Source organism: Platalea leucorodia (genome assembly GCF_965183815.1).
Source record: "Platalea leucorodia genome assembly, chromosome: 7".
Taxonomy (NCBI): domain Eukaryota; kingdom Metazoa; phylum Chordata; class Aves; order Pelecaniformes; family Threskiornithidae; genus Platalea; species Platalea leucorodia.
In genome coordinates this window covers 17707549-17722675 of record NC_138829.1, presented here as the reverse complement: position 1 = coordinate 17722675, position 15127 = coordinate 17707549, and the positions used below count along the sequence as shown (strand labels likewise).

At 47.5% G+C, this 15127-nt stretch overlaps 1 protein-coding gene across 1 annotated transcript in view; it reads right to left on the bottom strand.

The window, feature by feature from the left end:
* Positions 1–14532, bottom strand: part of ASB2 (ankyrin repeat and SOCS box containing 2) — a 28912-nt gene extending 14380 nt beyond the window's left edge. Inside the window, exons 1-5 of the mRNA XM_082316641.1 lie at positions 14439–14532; positions 8177–8445; positions 6484–6588; positions 1203–1369; positions 369–524 (exon numbers count right to left, since the gene is read on the bottom strand). Coding sequence (XP_082172767.1) covers positions 369–524; positions 1203–1369; positions 6484–6588; positions 8177–8421 — 673 coding nt within the window. The 5' untranslated portion in view covers positions 8422–8445; positions 14439–14532. The remainder of the gene's footprint in view (positions 1–368; positions 525–1202; positions 1370–6483; positions 6589–8176; positions 8446–14438) is intronic.
* Between the last annotated feature and the right edge of the window lie 595 nt (positions 14533–15127).

The following is a 15127-nucleotide window of genomic DNA, read 5'->3' as shown; positions in this document are numbered from 1 at the left end:
AGCTACTTAGGTCCTACTGTTTAGAAAAGCAAAGCATACATATTCCTGTACTAGCCAGCTTTCTGCTTCCCGTAAGTTTGGGACATTGTGCAGACACCCTGTGCTTAAGGCCCCACTAAGCATCACTCATCCCACCCTCAGCACCACGCTGCAGCCTGCACCCCGCAGGGCAGCCACTAATCCTGTCTCTGATGTGGACAAGAGAAGCCGTGGCATGGCAGTTCAGACATAGGAGATACGGGACTACTGGAGGAGGGGGCAAAATGGGAGCTAATTGCTGAGTTTCAGCCCTACATCGCAAGAGCACCTGCAGCAATGCCTTGGTGGTGCCAGAAGTGCTCAGCATCCCTGGAAACACAGCCGCTCACCTTTGTAGAGCGGTGTTTCTCTGGCCTTGTTGGAGATGTCGGGCTCGGCCCCAGCCTGCAGCAGGGTGACCAGGCAGTCCAGGTTGCCACGGCTGGTGGCCAGGTAGAGAGCCGTCTCCTCGTTGAGTGTGCGCTGGTCGATTGTGCCGGGGTATGCTGTGAATAAATGGTGAGCCCAAAGTCATTATGGCATGCAGTAAGCACACAAGTATCTGCAGCACCATCACCTTGCAAAATCCTTGCAGTTTTAGGTGAGTTTTTGTTGTTTTTTTCTTTTCTTTTCCTCTTCCATGACCAAAGTAAGTTAAGAATATACTATAAAGTTACTATAACTCAGATTAAGTATGTAAATCAGTCACCAGCTTAGATTAAAATGTTCAGCTATTGTCAGTAGTGATGCAGAAAGCTGCTGAGTAACTGCTCTTCAGCAGCAGTTTGAAAACAAACTATAGTAGTTAACCCCCTTCAAGAACCAGCACAGCGGTGCTGGGCTGGACCTCCAGCTAGTGGGATCTGGGGTAATTGCTGTCAGCTGCAGCAGCCAAGCAGTTCACAACAGCTGAGAGCTCAGCTACAAGGCTTTACTGTGAGAAATCCAGGGCTTGGGAAGATCTCTCCAGATCTAATTTTCTCCTGAAGATCCTAACATTTAGAGGCTTCTGTCTGGAAACCTATTCTCAAAGAGAAGGTGAAATTAATATACACTCAGAGGGGTTGGAAAAAAATGTTCACACACCGTCCCAGGCAAGCATTTGGCTGCTGCTATTTCTGCTTTTTAGTTTATTAATATTCTTCTTCTCCCTTTTGTAATAAATTAGTTTTAACTTCACTGACCTTTTTGCAACAGCCTCAGGCAACCCACTTGGCCATAGTACGCAGCTTCGTGGAGGGGTATCCATCCATCCTTATTAGGTTCAGAAAGGTCTTTTCCTGATTTCATCATGTTACATACTGCTTTTTCATCTCCATCCTTGATTGCTGCCACTACAGGGTCAAGCTCTCTTTAAAACAAGATTAAAACTTGATTACTGCTTCCTTCATTACTGAGAAGCTTTTTGCAGCAACATCGCTGTATCATTTGGCAAAAACAGTGAACCCCTACAGCCTATATAATAGGTATTTGTAGCCCTAAGGTGTCTTGCTACAGGGCCTATGGAGGTAAAATTTGTCTGCTGTAATTTGGTCATTCACAACAGAAGAATCACTGGCTGGAGGTGCTGATCTCTTTCCTCGAACTGTAAGGAAAGTGTAGGTGTGACTAATCTCTGACAAAAACATTTATATTTTAGATATCTGGAGTTGGAGGAGCCTAGCTCTACCTGTGCCCTGTACACCGCCATGAGCATCCACAGTTGTGATAATTGCACCACCCTCCCATGTGGCAAGGTGTTTCCATATGAGACCTCTTAAACAAGATTGGCTTTGAAGAGAATTGTCCCTGCTCATCCCTGAAGAAAATTTTAACTTTGATTTGCAGGTGGCTTAGCCCTAAAGCAGAAATTCTCCATAAATCTTGTTCTTGTATTTTAAAGATACTTCCTATTTCTCTTATGCAAGCCTGTTTTCAGAAGTTAGCTGGACCAGTTACGAAGAAGGGAGAGCTCTGGTTAGATCACGTGAACATTACAGTGGTGGTCTGGGCTCTCCTTTCTTCAGCCAGGGAGGATTAAAAAAAAAAAATATCCACCCACTCAAATGAAATTCTGAGCTGCCCTTCATGACCATGACCCAGAGATCCCCAGCTGTTATTTCAGCACTGAGCACGCAAATGTTCAGAAATTATAACCGCTTTGGACATTATAGACCTTCAAAAACGTGTCTTTGGTGTGCCAGTAAGACATGTTAGGTGCTGGGCACTTCTGAAAATCTGGTCTTTAGAAGCCTGCTTGGGAGGAGACCCATTAGCTTTGTTGACAAGCCCACTGTTGCAAACCTCTTAGCCAAGTCAGCAGTTCCCCAAGTAACTGCAACAGTCAGGGACCTCTGGAACCCCAACTTGGACCTGGTGCCAAGCTGTGACGTGGTTCATGTTATGGTCCATTTGAACCCAGCAAACCACTGTCAGGCTCCACGACGCCAAGTAACTTCTAGGCACAGGGAGTAACAGGAATTAAAAAATATTTGGAAGGGAGGGAATATTTTAAAGCCTCTTGGGAGTAGAAAGTCACTGAAACGTGTAGAATCACTGAAAAGTGTTAAAGCAGTATTTCAGTGTTTAGCAGCAAAAAGAAAAATAACATGTATGTTGTCTTTTTTGATGCTACCTAATTCTGAACCTTTCAAGAAGAGGCTCACTGTGAAAATCTATAAAAAGCATGAAGTGTGCTCCATGCCACCCAGAACTGAGACACAATGAGCAGCCTACAAGTGAGCTTTGCTCTGACAAGCCTTCCCTTTGCCAAGCATGCATTCTGCACAGTCCGGGCAGCAACCCATTTCTCCGAGCTCTGTCAGAGCAATTGCAGAGCAGGGCTGACCTGGGCACACCAGTCCTCCTGCAGAGCATCAGCGAGAGCCGCTGCAAGACTCCCTGCTCTGCTGGAGTCACGACGCTGCCTGACAGTCACTGTGCCACTGATCAGCAGCGCCGGTAGCAGGGCCTACCTCCCTTCTTCCACCCCAGCTGAGGCTGCCGACAGGACAGCAGAGGCAGGGAGCTGGTACCCTGCAGCCAATGCGGGCAGGGTCCTTGCCCGTGGCAGGCAGTGGCTCTGTGCAGGGTGGTGTGCTGTGCCTTCCAGCCCCAGCGCCTGGTCCTGCTCCTGCTGAGCTGTGCTGGGAGAAGGCAGCCATCAAATGGCTAAGCTCCAGGACATCAAACACCGCAAAGGAAAAAGCATTTTTCCCGTTCTGATGGGGACTTGCAATAAATGAACATGGGCTATATTTTCAGAGACAGAGAACAAAAGGATGTTGAAAACATAGGAGAGTTTGTGATTTGAACTAAGTCTAAAGAGAAAATCTTTCAGCCTTGAAGGCAGAGAGACTGGGGAGGGAGGTGTGTGTCTCAGAGAGACTATTAGCATCGCCAGGGTAGGAATACAGCATGTGATGAAGGTCATGCAGGGCAGTGATGATGGGAACAACCAGAAACTCTGGTTATGACAGAAGGTCTAAAATGCCAGAACAGAGTGAGATCAGAGACAGAAAAATATGGGCAGCTCAGCACTGGAGCCTCACAAAGCAGATCATCAGTACAACCTCTGCATTTATTGCAGGTTACAGGAGCAGCACTGGATTTTGTTGCCTTGCAGGGGCTGGACAGACCAACAGCCTGAAACTCACACAGGCATCATTAATTTCAGCTTGCCCAGAGGTACCCAGTCTGTGCCATGAACACTGATATTAGCACTGAAAGAAAAGTGACCAAGCTGCTTCTCTGAGGATGAACTCAGGGCCTGGAGTAGAAGCAGGTGAACACAACACCGGTACCAAGGAATGGGAAAACACACCATTTCCCAGGTGAAAAAGTACTTAGTGCTACTTGCTCTTTCTCTATAGCTGGAAGCAGTGATCTCAAGACAGCAGAGCCACAAAAATAGCAACGCTGGAATGGGGGGAGATATGGGACACAAAGCCAGGCGTTTTGCCTGAGGAGATAACAGCTAGAGCAGGCAACTGCCCTCCTGGCCACAGCCCACCCAGGAGGAACTGACTGACCTTCTGTTAACCGCCGGGCTGAGGTCCCAGGGACACTGCTGTATCTCCATGCTATTTAGAGTACCCTGGGGACTAAAACTAAAATTGCTAGTTTTGTATAGATAATAGATTTCTATATAGAAGTTTGAAATTGAGCATTTTGTTGAAGTTAGTTAACAGCAACAATTGGCACGTTTGGCTGGGAGAAGAAGAGGAGATGGGGGATCTTTGTCTTTAAAAGCCTCTGGCACCAGGCTGCTGAAGCCATCTGTTGTTCTGTGCAAAGGTTCATGTTACACGTGCGGGGCTGCTCACTGCGACTTCGACTTCGGGATTTGGGCACACGATAGAGTTACCAGCGCTTTATGAGTTACTGCATGCCAGGGGGGCCACGGCAGGAGTCTGTGCATGGGGCTGGCACACAGCAAATGCAAGGTGAATCACGTTAGCTGAGACCTCAGTGAAAGCAGAGGGTACCTCGGATCTGCAGAAGGGTTAAAAATCCATGAAGAATCAGTTACTATTCTGCTTAAGCCCTCAGATGTTGAATGAAGCAAACTTCTGTTGGGCTCCTTGACCTTAAATGATTCCTGAGTAAGATGAGGGGGTTTGCTGGACCAGGCTGTAGATGTTTTAGCCAAGTGAATTCCAGATCAGTACAGAAAGTTTAACGAATCTCCATGTGAAATCCTTGTTCTCTGCCTGGCTCATAGTTGGCTGTTATAAAAAAACCAACACATTCTGCTGCTTGGATTTCATCAGATATAGAAAAAACAAGTATTAGAACTATGGAGGAAGCCTGAAGGTCTGAAGAAATCTTAACCTTATAGGCGAGTCAAAAGAATTACTGCATTTCAAAGGCCAGTAGCCAAGATAATAAATACTCATTGCAGAAGAGATGTATGGTGGGGTCAGTTCTGAGCGCTGCAGAAGAGGTGCAGTGGAGCACAGAAGGGTTCAAGAAGCTCCTTCTTTTCCTGGCAGCCTGGTGAGATGCAGGCAGCATGAAGGAACAACATCTCCCCAGGTGAAGCCAGCTATCATCCCTGCCTGGCTCGGAGACCAGGGCTATAAAACAGTTGTGCCATCATGCTTTTCTGTGGCTTCCCAGCCACATTTCTGCTCTCACCTGGCAGCAGAGAAGGGCTAGCTTATCAGCTTTATCCCAGCCTTCTTGTGGACTGAACTCTATTGAACTTCGTGATGCAGAAGAAAAGCCTGCCCTCCAGTCATCGCACCCAGAGCAGGATAGAGGCATGCAAGGTGTGCAGAGAGAGGATGCGATTTCAGTGTGGCCAAGGGGAGCTGGCAGGTAACAGGGATGAGGGAGGCTTCATGTTTCAGCAGAAAGAGATTTTCACATATGTCAGGGAGGGCAATGTCAGTGGAGAGCGTGGGATAGAGCCCTGATCAGCCAGGGTGCAGGGTGAGGTAGGGAAGAATGTAGAGCTGGGAGAGGGATGAAAGGAAGGAGTGGTGGAGGGGTAGTCACTGCAACCATGCATCCAGGGAGGGACTTGTAAGGTGGATAAAACAAAGTGGATTTGAACTGGGTAGGTAAAAAAGGCAGGGAAGAGTTTTCTGCAGGACATACAAGTGCTGCCTACAACACTTTCCTGTCTTCATCTGATAGCTAAAGGCAGGTGCCTGCATCTACTCTGCCCCTCAGGGAGCTGTAATAAACCCATCATGGTCCAAACACTTCCACTACACACAGGCACTGGGGCAGAGCTTGCCTGTCTGCTTTCCTCATCCATGACTCTGTTCACCTAAGCTTATTTATGGTCTCTGCCAACAACAAAATGTGGCCAGGAGGATCAAAGTCAGTCAAGCTGGTTTCCTCCTTGGGCAGGTAAGATGTGGTACGGCTCCCCAGCAGCCCTCCTCAGTGTGGCAGGGCAGTGCAGTTATTGCTGGGAACAGGCACAGCATCTTGGAAGCATTTATAAAATATTTACTTTGAAGGACTGGAGTTTCTCACCTTGTTTATATACTACGATAAAATGTTTGTTTTCCCCACTCTTCCCCACTGTTGAACCCTGAACTTAATACCAATGCAGTTACTATCAGCACCTGCCTGCCTCATCTACTGTGTTGATGCGGGAACCTGCCTATATAAATAAACCACAGCGCAGGCATCCCTTCCCTGCTGTCTTTGTCACCTCAGAGCTACCAAATGACCCGGAGTCCCCGGGACATGTGCACTGGAGGGATGGAAAGGGGCGAAGGGGGAGAAGAGAACAAGGAAGGTTTGAGGTGGGTCACCCGCAAGACCCAGGGCATGGCCCGGGGCAGCTGGGAGGTCAGAAGGAAGAGCAGGAAGGCAGCAAGGGTGCAGTGCAGGTATCAGCAAGACCCCTCTAAGCAGTTCATGAACTCCTCCAGATGAACTGCCTAGAAGAGCGCTCTCAGGGGGAGAGTGGGTAGCAAGGCTTGTTTTGACCGGGGGGGGAAAGCAGGAGAGGGAGGCACTTACACAGGCTGGGATGTGCTGAACAGGCTGCCGTCGTACCTTCGCCTGACCCCCCAGGCTGCCCCCGAGCTGGATGGCTGAGCACGGCCTCTCTGCTGGGCCGTCAATCTGGAGTGGCGATGACATGAATGAAATAAGGAGAAATACTCCGAATAGGAGAAACAGGTCATGTTGAGGCAGAAACAGAGACACACATCCACGGAGACGGAGCGAGAAAGCCTGCTGGTCAGGGCTTTGAATAAAAGCAGATGGCCACGGCTTGCTCTGTGCTGGATTCAGCTGCTTGCTCTGCTCGAGATTATTTTTGGCCCTCTGAGGAAGCGTCAGGGGATTCAAATGACCATATAAGACAAGAGTGAGGTTAACCCTACCACCACCGCACAGGAAGCAGGCACGAGGCGAGGTGACATTCATCACCTCCACAGTGCCACGCAAGCAGGTCGGAGGCGGGGGCAGAGGAGGACTCAGGGCCCCCGGGTGCTGGCTCCGTTTCCAGCTTGGCTGTCCCAGGTGGCAGAAGAGTTTGGCAATGCTACAGATCTGGAGCTACAAGCTGCAAAGGTTTTCCCTCCAGTGGGAGGTCAAAAGCTGCTGGGCTGAGGCAAAGGCAGGACAGGTTAATTCACAGAACTGCAGATGCTGCCTTTTGCCAAAATAACAGGTGTCAAAGGACCCCTGAGGAGGACAGGACCAAATGGCCAGGGAAGCCCTTATTCTCCCCCACATCGGGTCCCCACGGCAGAGCTGACAGTGCAAGTGCACGGTAACGCCACCAAGAAGCCACGACCTTTGATGCGAGCAGATCTGCCTGCTGTACAGCATCCTGATTCCGCAGCTATGAAACATGCTTACTGCTAATTAAATTGTCCCCAGTTTCCCAGCCTTGGAAACCAAATGATCACAGGTGGTAATGAGTGAGGCATCAGAGGACAGTGGAATGATGAGAAAGAAGGAGGACCAAAACTTCAGTTACTCCCAGATTATTAAAAAAAGATTAGTGTAAAAGGATATTTTTCCTTGGTTTTGGGGTGACTTTGTAGCCTCTTCCCTCCCCCCTCGAGAAATCTGCCTTTTAAAAAATGAAAGGAGAACAATGTCTGGGTTTGAAACTGTCCATAGGTGTCTGTAACCCACAGCCTGGCATCGCCGGGGGGGAGATGCCGCCACGCTTTGGTGTCGGGAGCTGCTCTTGGCTGAGAGCGGTGTCCTTGAGGTTGGACTCTGATCTGAAATAACTACATCTTTTAAAGACTGCAGTATCTAAAAGGTAGCCAGCTTACACTGCTTTATATACCTATTTTTGGCTTTTCTACTATGTTTTCCTATACCAAACGCTGTGCTCCCTCTCTGGCAAAACCTAAGCTCGGTGTACAGTGTGCCCTCATGGGGGAAAGGAGCCGCTGGCTTCGGCAGGGCTTCTGTCGTTCAGGAAAGCTTGTAGCAGTGCCCCTTTTCTTATTTTATTTGTTGCTTAAAACAGACAACATCAAGCAAATTCTCATTTCACTGTGAGGGCGTGAATTATTGACCTCATTGGATTTATAGCAGACTCTGGCTTTCAGACTAATGACAGACTCGCAGAGCAGCCGCTTGGCAGAGCTAATTAGAAAGCACGTGTTCAGACAGGGGAAGCTGTTTGCGCTTCCCGGGCAGGGTGTTTGTTGGGACGGCGCGGCTCAGGCAGGCGCTCGCTCACCTTTGCCACGGGTAGATGCGGTAGGGCGGGTTGTGGCTGCTGGCGCGGCTCGGGGCGGCCGCCTCGCCGGGAGCCGCCACCATCGACTTCTGGTGGCTCTGGGCAGCTGGCTGACCCGCAGGGTCCTCTTCCAAGCTCTGCTGGATGGCCATCTTTATAAGCTCGTCTTCACTCAAGCTACTGTACAGACTGTATTCCTCACAGCCTATCGTTTGTCTTTGAGTATTTGCTGCTGTTGTAGCCATTTTTTTAATTTTGCTTTTGCTTTCCTGTAAAAGGAAATTGTGATCATCAAAATCTGGAAAATGAAAGAAACTCAACTATCTTGTGCTTCTGTTCAGCTCTGCCTCTTGATTAGACTGACCAGAAAACCCTTCAGAAATCTTTCACCAGGGAGAGAACATTAACAGCTAAAATCTGCATGTAAACTTAATGAACTAACTCCTTTCTACCGCATAGAAGTAACTGATTTAGCTGGTGTTTAAAAAAGGGAAGGGAGCTGCTGCAAGCAAGGCAGGTTTTTATCTACTTATTCTGGTTACCACAGCTCAAGTGAAAAATAGGTAAAGGAAATCCCTATAAGATTAGAGAGATACATCTTTGAAATGAATTTATTTAGGAGAATGCCAATGGACACCTCTTTTTGTTGTTTTTTTTTTGTTTGTTTTATTTCTTGCTCTAATTGCAGAAAATTAAGGGAAGAGGTTTGCCTGTTTGCTGTTTTTCTGCAAGGGCAGGTTCTCCACCATGAAGTATAAAGAGACTTCGTGGAGTAATTTTTTCCACTTTATCTGGAGATCTCTCAAGCAACATGCAAAGCTATTCTTTGAAGTGACTTTCTTTGTTCACTCAGCTAGAAGAGCAACACGACACTGCTCAGTTTCACTTCTGATTTTTCGCTTTTCACAGAACAAAGTTCAAGGTCATGAGCTTTAAGACTTATGGTCAGACTCTCTTCTGAAAACTGGTGGTTGAGAGCTGGAAATGAGAGAAGGGGGAAACACCAGGACACACTCAGCAATCACAGAATGACTGTGAACCATCGCTGCAGCGTGGACTCAAAAAAGGCAAAGACAATCCAAAATACTGCAGTATTTCCAGCAGTGATAGGGAAGTACTAATGCCATGTATGGTTCTGTGCTCTAGCAAGATCTCATCTGGATGCCAGAGAGCACTCTGGCTACTGGTGTTCAAGAGTTTAGTTCATGGGAGGAGATGGAAAAGCTTACCTCTTTTAAGAAGATGACAGCCAAGGGGTAATAGGTTTGCTTTTTATAAGCACATCAGTGAGTGAGAACTGTGCAAAATAATGGAGAACGCTGGGATGAGGAGCAACAGGTACAAGCTGCCTGTGGGCAGGGCAGGGGAGGACAGGGAGCCAGCAGAAAGGTACTGTGGAGGCATATTCCCCAGGTACGGAGAGGCGAGGGGATGGCTGACTGCACCAGCGTGGTTGCCAACAAAGCTGCCTGGCAGAGCCACCCAGCCTCCTGCCGCTCAGGACCTGCCTCCCGCCACGCTGGGCCCCACTGACAGCAAAGCCTTCAGCTCCCCTTCTCCGCATTGCTGCTCTCTCCAGCAGGCTGGGGCTCTGCCCCCGGCTCACCGAGTGCCCGGGGACTTGCACTCACATCGGTGGCAGTGGGGCCCAGCACGCCACGAGCCTTGCATCAGGAGATTGCCTGGCTCTAGCAGTCCTCACTGCTGTGTGCATGGCCAGGAGATGGTCCTGACCTGGAGCAAATGATAGCTCCCCAAATGGAGACAGAGCCATATCTATGCATGTCAAGACACTCATGTTTGTTTCTTTAACCATAATTTAAAAAAAAAGAAACTAATACAGTTTGAAGAAATGGCAAGAACTTGAATCAAGCAATAAGTAACATAAAATCTTGGATTTAAGCTTTTCACTTCAGAAATGGTGATAGCTCCCGCATCAACAGCCACCTCAGACTCCAAGCACACCCCAGAAGAAGTGGCAAGTGTTCAGGGTAAAGGGAAGCCCAGCAGATTTCAGATTGACATTATGACTTTTAACAATGAAGGATGTATTTTACAGCCATGAAAACTGCCAAAATAAAACCTTCTGTTGCTGTAAATAATGCAACCCAATTTTGTTGGGTTTTCTTTTTTATTTTCAGCCGGATCGCTCATAGCTGCTGTTGGTTACCTTCTCCACTGAGAGCCGGTGTGCCTCAGCTCTGCTATGACCCTCAGTGTCCCAAGGAACCAAGCCCAGGCATCAACCACTGATAGCTCCCATACGGAGCTGCTGCCCGCCCCATGCCCCAGCCATTCCAGTACCTGTCCTTGGCTGCACTCCAACCCACGCCCGGCCAAGAACCATGACACAGCTTCGTTTTCCTAGAACCTTCTGCTGCTGCTTGGCTTGCTCAACTCCTAGTGTGCTGGGCAGCACTTCCATAGTCCGTCAGCCTACGTACTCACTCAGTAACTGGTGCGCTGCAGATGTGTGAAACCCACAGGATGGAGTCAGAGGGCTTGTCTGCAGTGTCCAGCACTGCAATGCCTAAATGTAGGGACCTGGCCCTGATGGTGACTCAGAGACCTAAACTAAGCAGTTAATGGAGAGGGCAGGATCTGATCGTAAGCTCGTAATGGAGGTGATGCACAATGACTCTTTGGAGAAGGCAAGAATGGAGTTGAAAGTGCTCCTCTCCGAGGACAACCTGTGCCAGTGGAGTGTGGGGCACAGATCCCTCCTCTTTATCCTCCCCAGCCCCACTGCCAGCATCCTGACAGCACGGGAGGCAGAGCAGGCAGTGGGTCCAGCCTCACCGTGCTTCTGACCTGGGTGTTGGAGTCTCTTCGTGGGCAGTCAGGCTTTGAGGAGTCTACAGGAGACCACTGTACATGCGACTCCACACTCTGGCATAGAGGAGCTAGCTAATTTAGGTGCCTCACTAAATCCCCAATGGATCTAGGTATAAAGGCCATTTCTGGACATCTTCCCCTCCCTCCTTCTTTTGTTTCACACCTTGTTGAGGCACAGGGAGGGAAAAGAAACATTTTGAGTTTGGGGATCACTCCTGTTTCACCCTCTTATTCTTTGTACGGGTTAACCGGGTCCCACCCGCTCTCAGAGAAAGGGAGAACCTCCCCTGCATGTTGGTGATCCTCACTAATCTAAATATTTTGACAGGAGTCCCACGGAGTGCAGAAACAACAGTGCTGGCTGCAGCTCCCACCACTGACTCATCCTGCAGGAAGAAACATCGTGGGGCCCAAAATAGAAAAAGCTTTCTGTTCTGCTCATCTAACTGGCACAATCCCAATGAAGGTGTGAGGGTCACATCCTGGGGCTACAGGAGCTTTTGGGTTGGTCCTGATAGCCAAGGACAGCCTTGGCTGTCCTGACCCCTAGCCGAGCTGGTTCCAGTTGGGCTTCAAGCCATTCTTGCTTCCCTCCGCCTGTCTCCCCTACCTCAGACTGACCTGCGTGGCGTGTCTGAGTTTGGCAGGAGGTACGACACGTGCCTCCTCCTACAGCTCCCTGTGTGATGGCCCCAAGCGGAGCAGAGCAGAGCCACCACCCTCCCCTTCCACCTGGAGATGCTTTTGTTAGAAGCTGCAGAGCCACAAGGCTTAGGCACTGGTTCAAGTTATTTCTGTAACAAGCCACAGCGAGCCAGCTGAGCTGCGGTAACAGGCCGAGCACATGCCCTCAGCTGGCGGCTAATGCAATGCAGCCTTATTCAGTTTAACCTTCTTTCACTGCAGCTGAGCTCGGTGGCATTGCCTGGTGCTGCTGCAGCCACCCGGACCTACCCTGGCTCAGCTGACACAGCAGGGCTAAGGTAATCCCATCTGTGGCCAGTGGTGAACTACTACAACCTTATGAAGGCCCACTAGACTAATGGACCGAAAGCTATAAGCTTCTGTAACGAAGGTGTGAAAAAAAAAACAATCTGTTGCTAGGAATGGTTAAACAAGTTTGGATAAATAAGATCCAGCCAAAGCGGTCCTTCTAAATGCAGCTTGAATCTATTTGCTTGCTCTAAGCCTGCTTACTGTAGGTTTAAAGTAATGGAATCAGATTTATAAGAAGTTAAATGCTGGGTTTACTGTTCACCCTAGCTTCAGGGTTTTGGGGGAGGCTTCAATGTTTGGCTGTCCCCTGCATTTCTCTGGCAGCCCGAGAGCCCATCCTCACACGCAGGTAGCACATGGCATTGCATGGGCTGTAAGAGCAGAACCCGATTTTTAAACCTGTGGGGATAGTGCCCTTATTATTCCTTAGAGAGCGCTTTGCCTTCAGGTCTGAATGGCTTTGTTAGTGATCTCTCTTGGCAGAGACATGTCTTAGGATACTGCTGCCTGTGCTGCCATTTAATAGCTCAGTCTGACAAGATCTTCTGGATCTAAATTTATCATCATTTCCACATAGGGCCTGATCCTGATCTTAATTTTGCCATCCCTATTTCAGTGAGAGTTTGTTTATTTAGATGTAGAAATCAGGCCTGTGGTATGCAGAGGTAACTTAGCTGCATCCAGTGACCAGGAGGTAAGGTTAGAAAGGAAATGCTTGTGCCAGGGCCAGGCTGTGACGCTCTGTCCTGCGTTAATGAGCAGCTGTACCTGGCAGATCTTTGAAACCAAAGGTACGACTCACCAGGGTGAGTTAGTAACCACTCACATCATGGCAAAAGCCACAGACAAACACAATTAGGTTGCTATTATATTTGGACTACAAGCTCTGTCAACATACAGTGTTTGGGAGAATGGGCCTCTGATCCCTGATGCAACATAAATAAACAACAAGGATTACAGCTGGCTTTGAACATGCAGAACTGTGCTATTCAATACCATTAGCATCTGAAACAACTGGTCCCCATTGATAGCACTTCCTCAAAGAAAAGCTTAGCAAGGCTGCCTGTCCTCCTTCAATAGATCCCAGGCAGCAGAATTAGCAGAATTACTTATTGCTGTCAGAGGAGGGTGGCAGGTGAGTGACAAGGTCATTAAGGGAGCAGAGCCAGGGACTTCGCCTGCCTTTGCACTGAGTTTACCCCAGTGAGCTTGTAACTCAATACAGGATCTCAGTATTTATGGCTCAGGGTGTGATAAACCACATTTCTAAAAACAAAAACAAGTCTTTGGAAGCTGCAAAAGAGAGAGAAGAGGAGCGGCTTGCTCGTTTTGCTTTTTGCAAGGAATGACTGAGCCCCAGCTTCTGCAGATACGTGTTCGCCTTTCCATGTGTTTGCCTTTTTACTTCTGAGAGCAGCAGGAGCGCACACAGGGGGAAGGTAAACACGGCTGGAAATCTTCACAGTGAACCAAGCCTCCACTTTAGCTCTTACTGAGGCATCTTTCAGGCCAGATCATCTGCTGGCAATGGAACCTAAACCAATTTGCAGCACTTAAAGTACTCACATTTTTGCTGTATTTTAGGTCAGTTTCCAGATAAATCTTTGCATTTCTCAAAGGATATTATATTGGATAACTACTGCTGGGAAGCAAATGATTTTTTAAAAACAGAAAGATCTCAGTGCCCATCAGACCTGCCAGAGCTGGGACGTTAGAAGAATGACACCTCATGCTGTCCAGCTGCGGCAACAGGCAAATATATTTTGTAATGACAGCTTATGCAAACCGCTCAAGTTCTAGCCCAGTGCTGAAGGAGCAAAGCCAGGCTTCCCAAAAGAATCCTCCAAGCAAACAAATCCCCTTGTCCAGCCCCAGCTGTCAAAACAGGTCACCTATCAGTCTGGCATATGTTATGATGCCATCAAATTGTGACTCTGTGCAAATACTTTACTGGAAACGCATACACCTGCAAGCTTTTATTTCTTCTCAGAAAGCATTAATTCACACAGCAATCAGTGCAATGTTAGCTTTGTGTCATACTAGATGGAAATTCATAAATGAAAGAAATAATTTGCTGATGTCACTTTATTGCCTTCACGCTGTGCCTTGCACACTATGTTGTACCGGAGCATGTTGTCACAACAACGGCAATTATTTCTGAGCAAGTTATTTTAGGGACAAAGATATAAGCATCACCTGCAAGTAAAAGAAAAATAAGGAAATGGCAGAGCTACAGCTCTGCTTAACACCAATGAATGTTTTAAGGCTTATTTGAAAAAGAAAAAAAACCCAAAAGCAAACCACAAAAACTCCCAAGACTGTGTTAGGGTGTTAGGTTACAAACTGCTATAGGAATAAATATTTGCATAGACATAGCAAACTGACAGATTGAAAATGATAAATAAGTTCAAAACATGCATATTTGCATTACCTTTTTGTTCTGAAATAAAAGGGTAATAATACTGTTGAAATGGGTTATCTCCTTGATTAAGTCTTAATTCAGAAAATCCTCGCTGGTATTCGTCTCCCTGCTTTGCCTGGATGTTTCGATCAACTGCAGGACAGCTTTGAAATGCTCTCGCTTTGAAGCCTGGAGTTTATTTCTGGATCACCCCATGATCAGCGAATACAAGCCAAAATATAAGTTGTTCTGAATCTCAGATTTCCTGTTTGAAGATGCACGGCAGAAACTTTTACCCATCCTAAAGTTCTTCTTTGTTGCATTATCTGAAGAACTTCACTTCATCAAACATCCTGTAGCTAAATGACACAAAACTGACCTTTCTATTACATCATTATTTATTGTCCCTGACAAGTAGACCATATATGGACATGTTTCTGGAACCTAAAGAGAAAAAAAAAATGCCTTATAATTTTGAAGTAAAATATGTTGTCCTGGAGAGTTTTATTTACTTGGGGAGAAGGGAGCTCAATTTACTTTTCTTTTAGCTGCTGCTTGTTAAACAAAACAGGCAAACATTACATGGGTATTTATTGATGTTTTAGAGTGGTTCGTATATTTTTAAGACTGCAAGTTTGAGACTTCAGGATTCCAAAAGATGACAAAAGCAGCTGTGAACCTGTTCCAAGTAGCATTTGTAAGAGCTTACCACTGGAAAA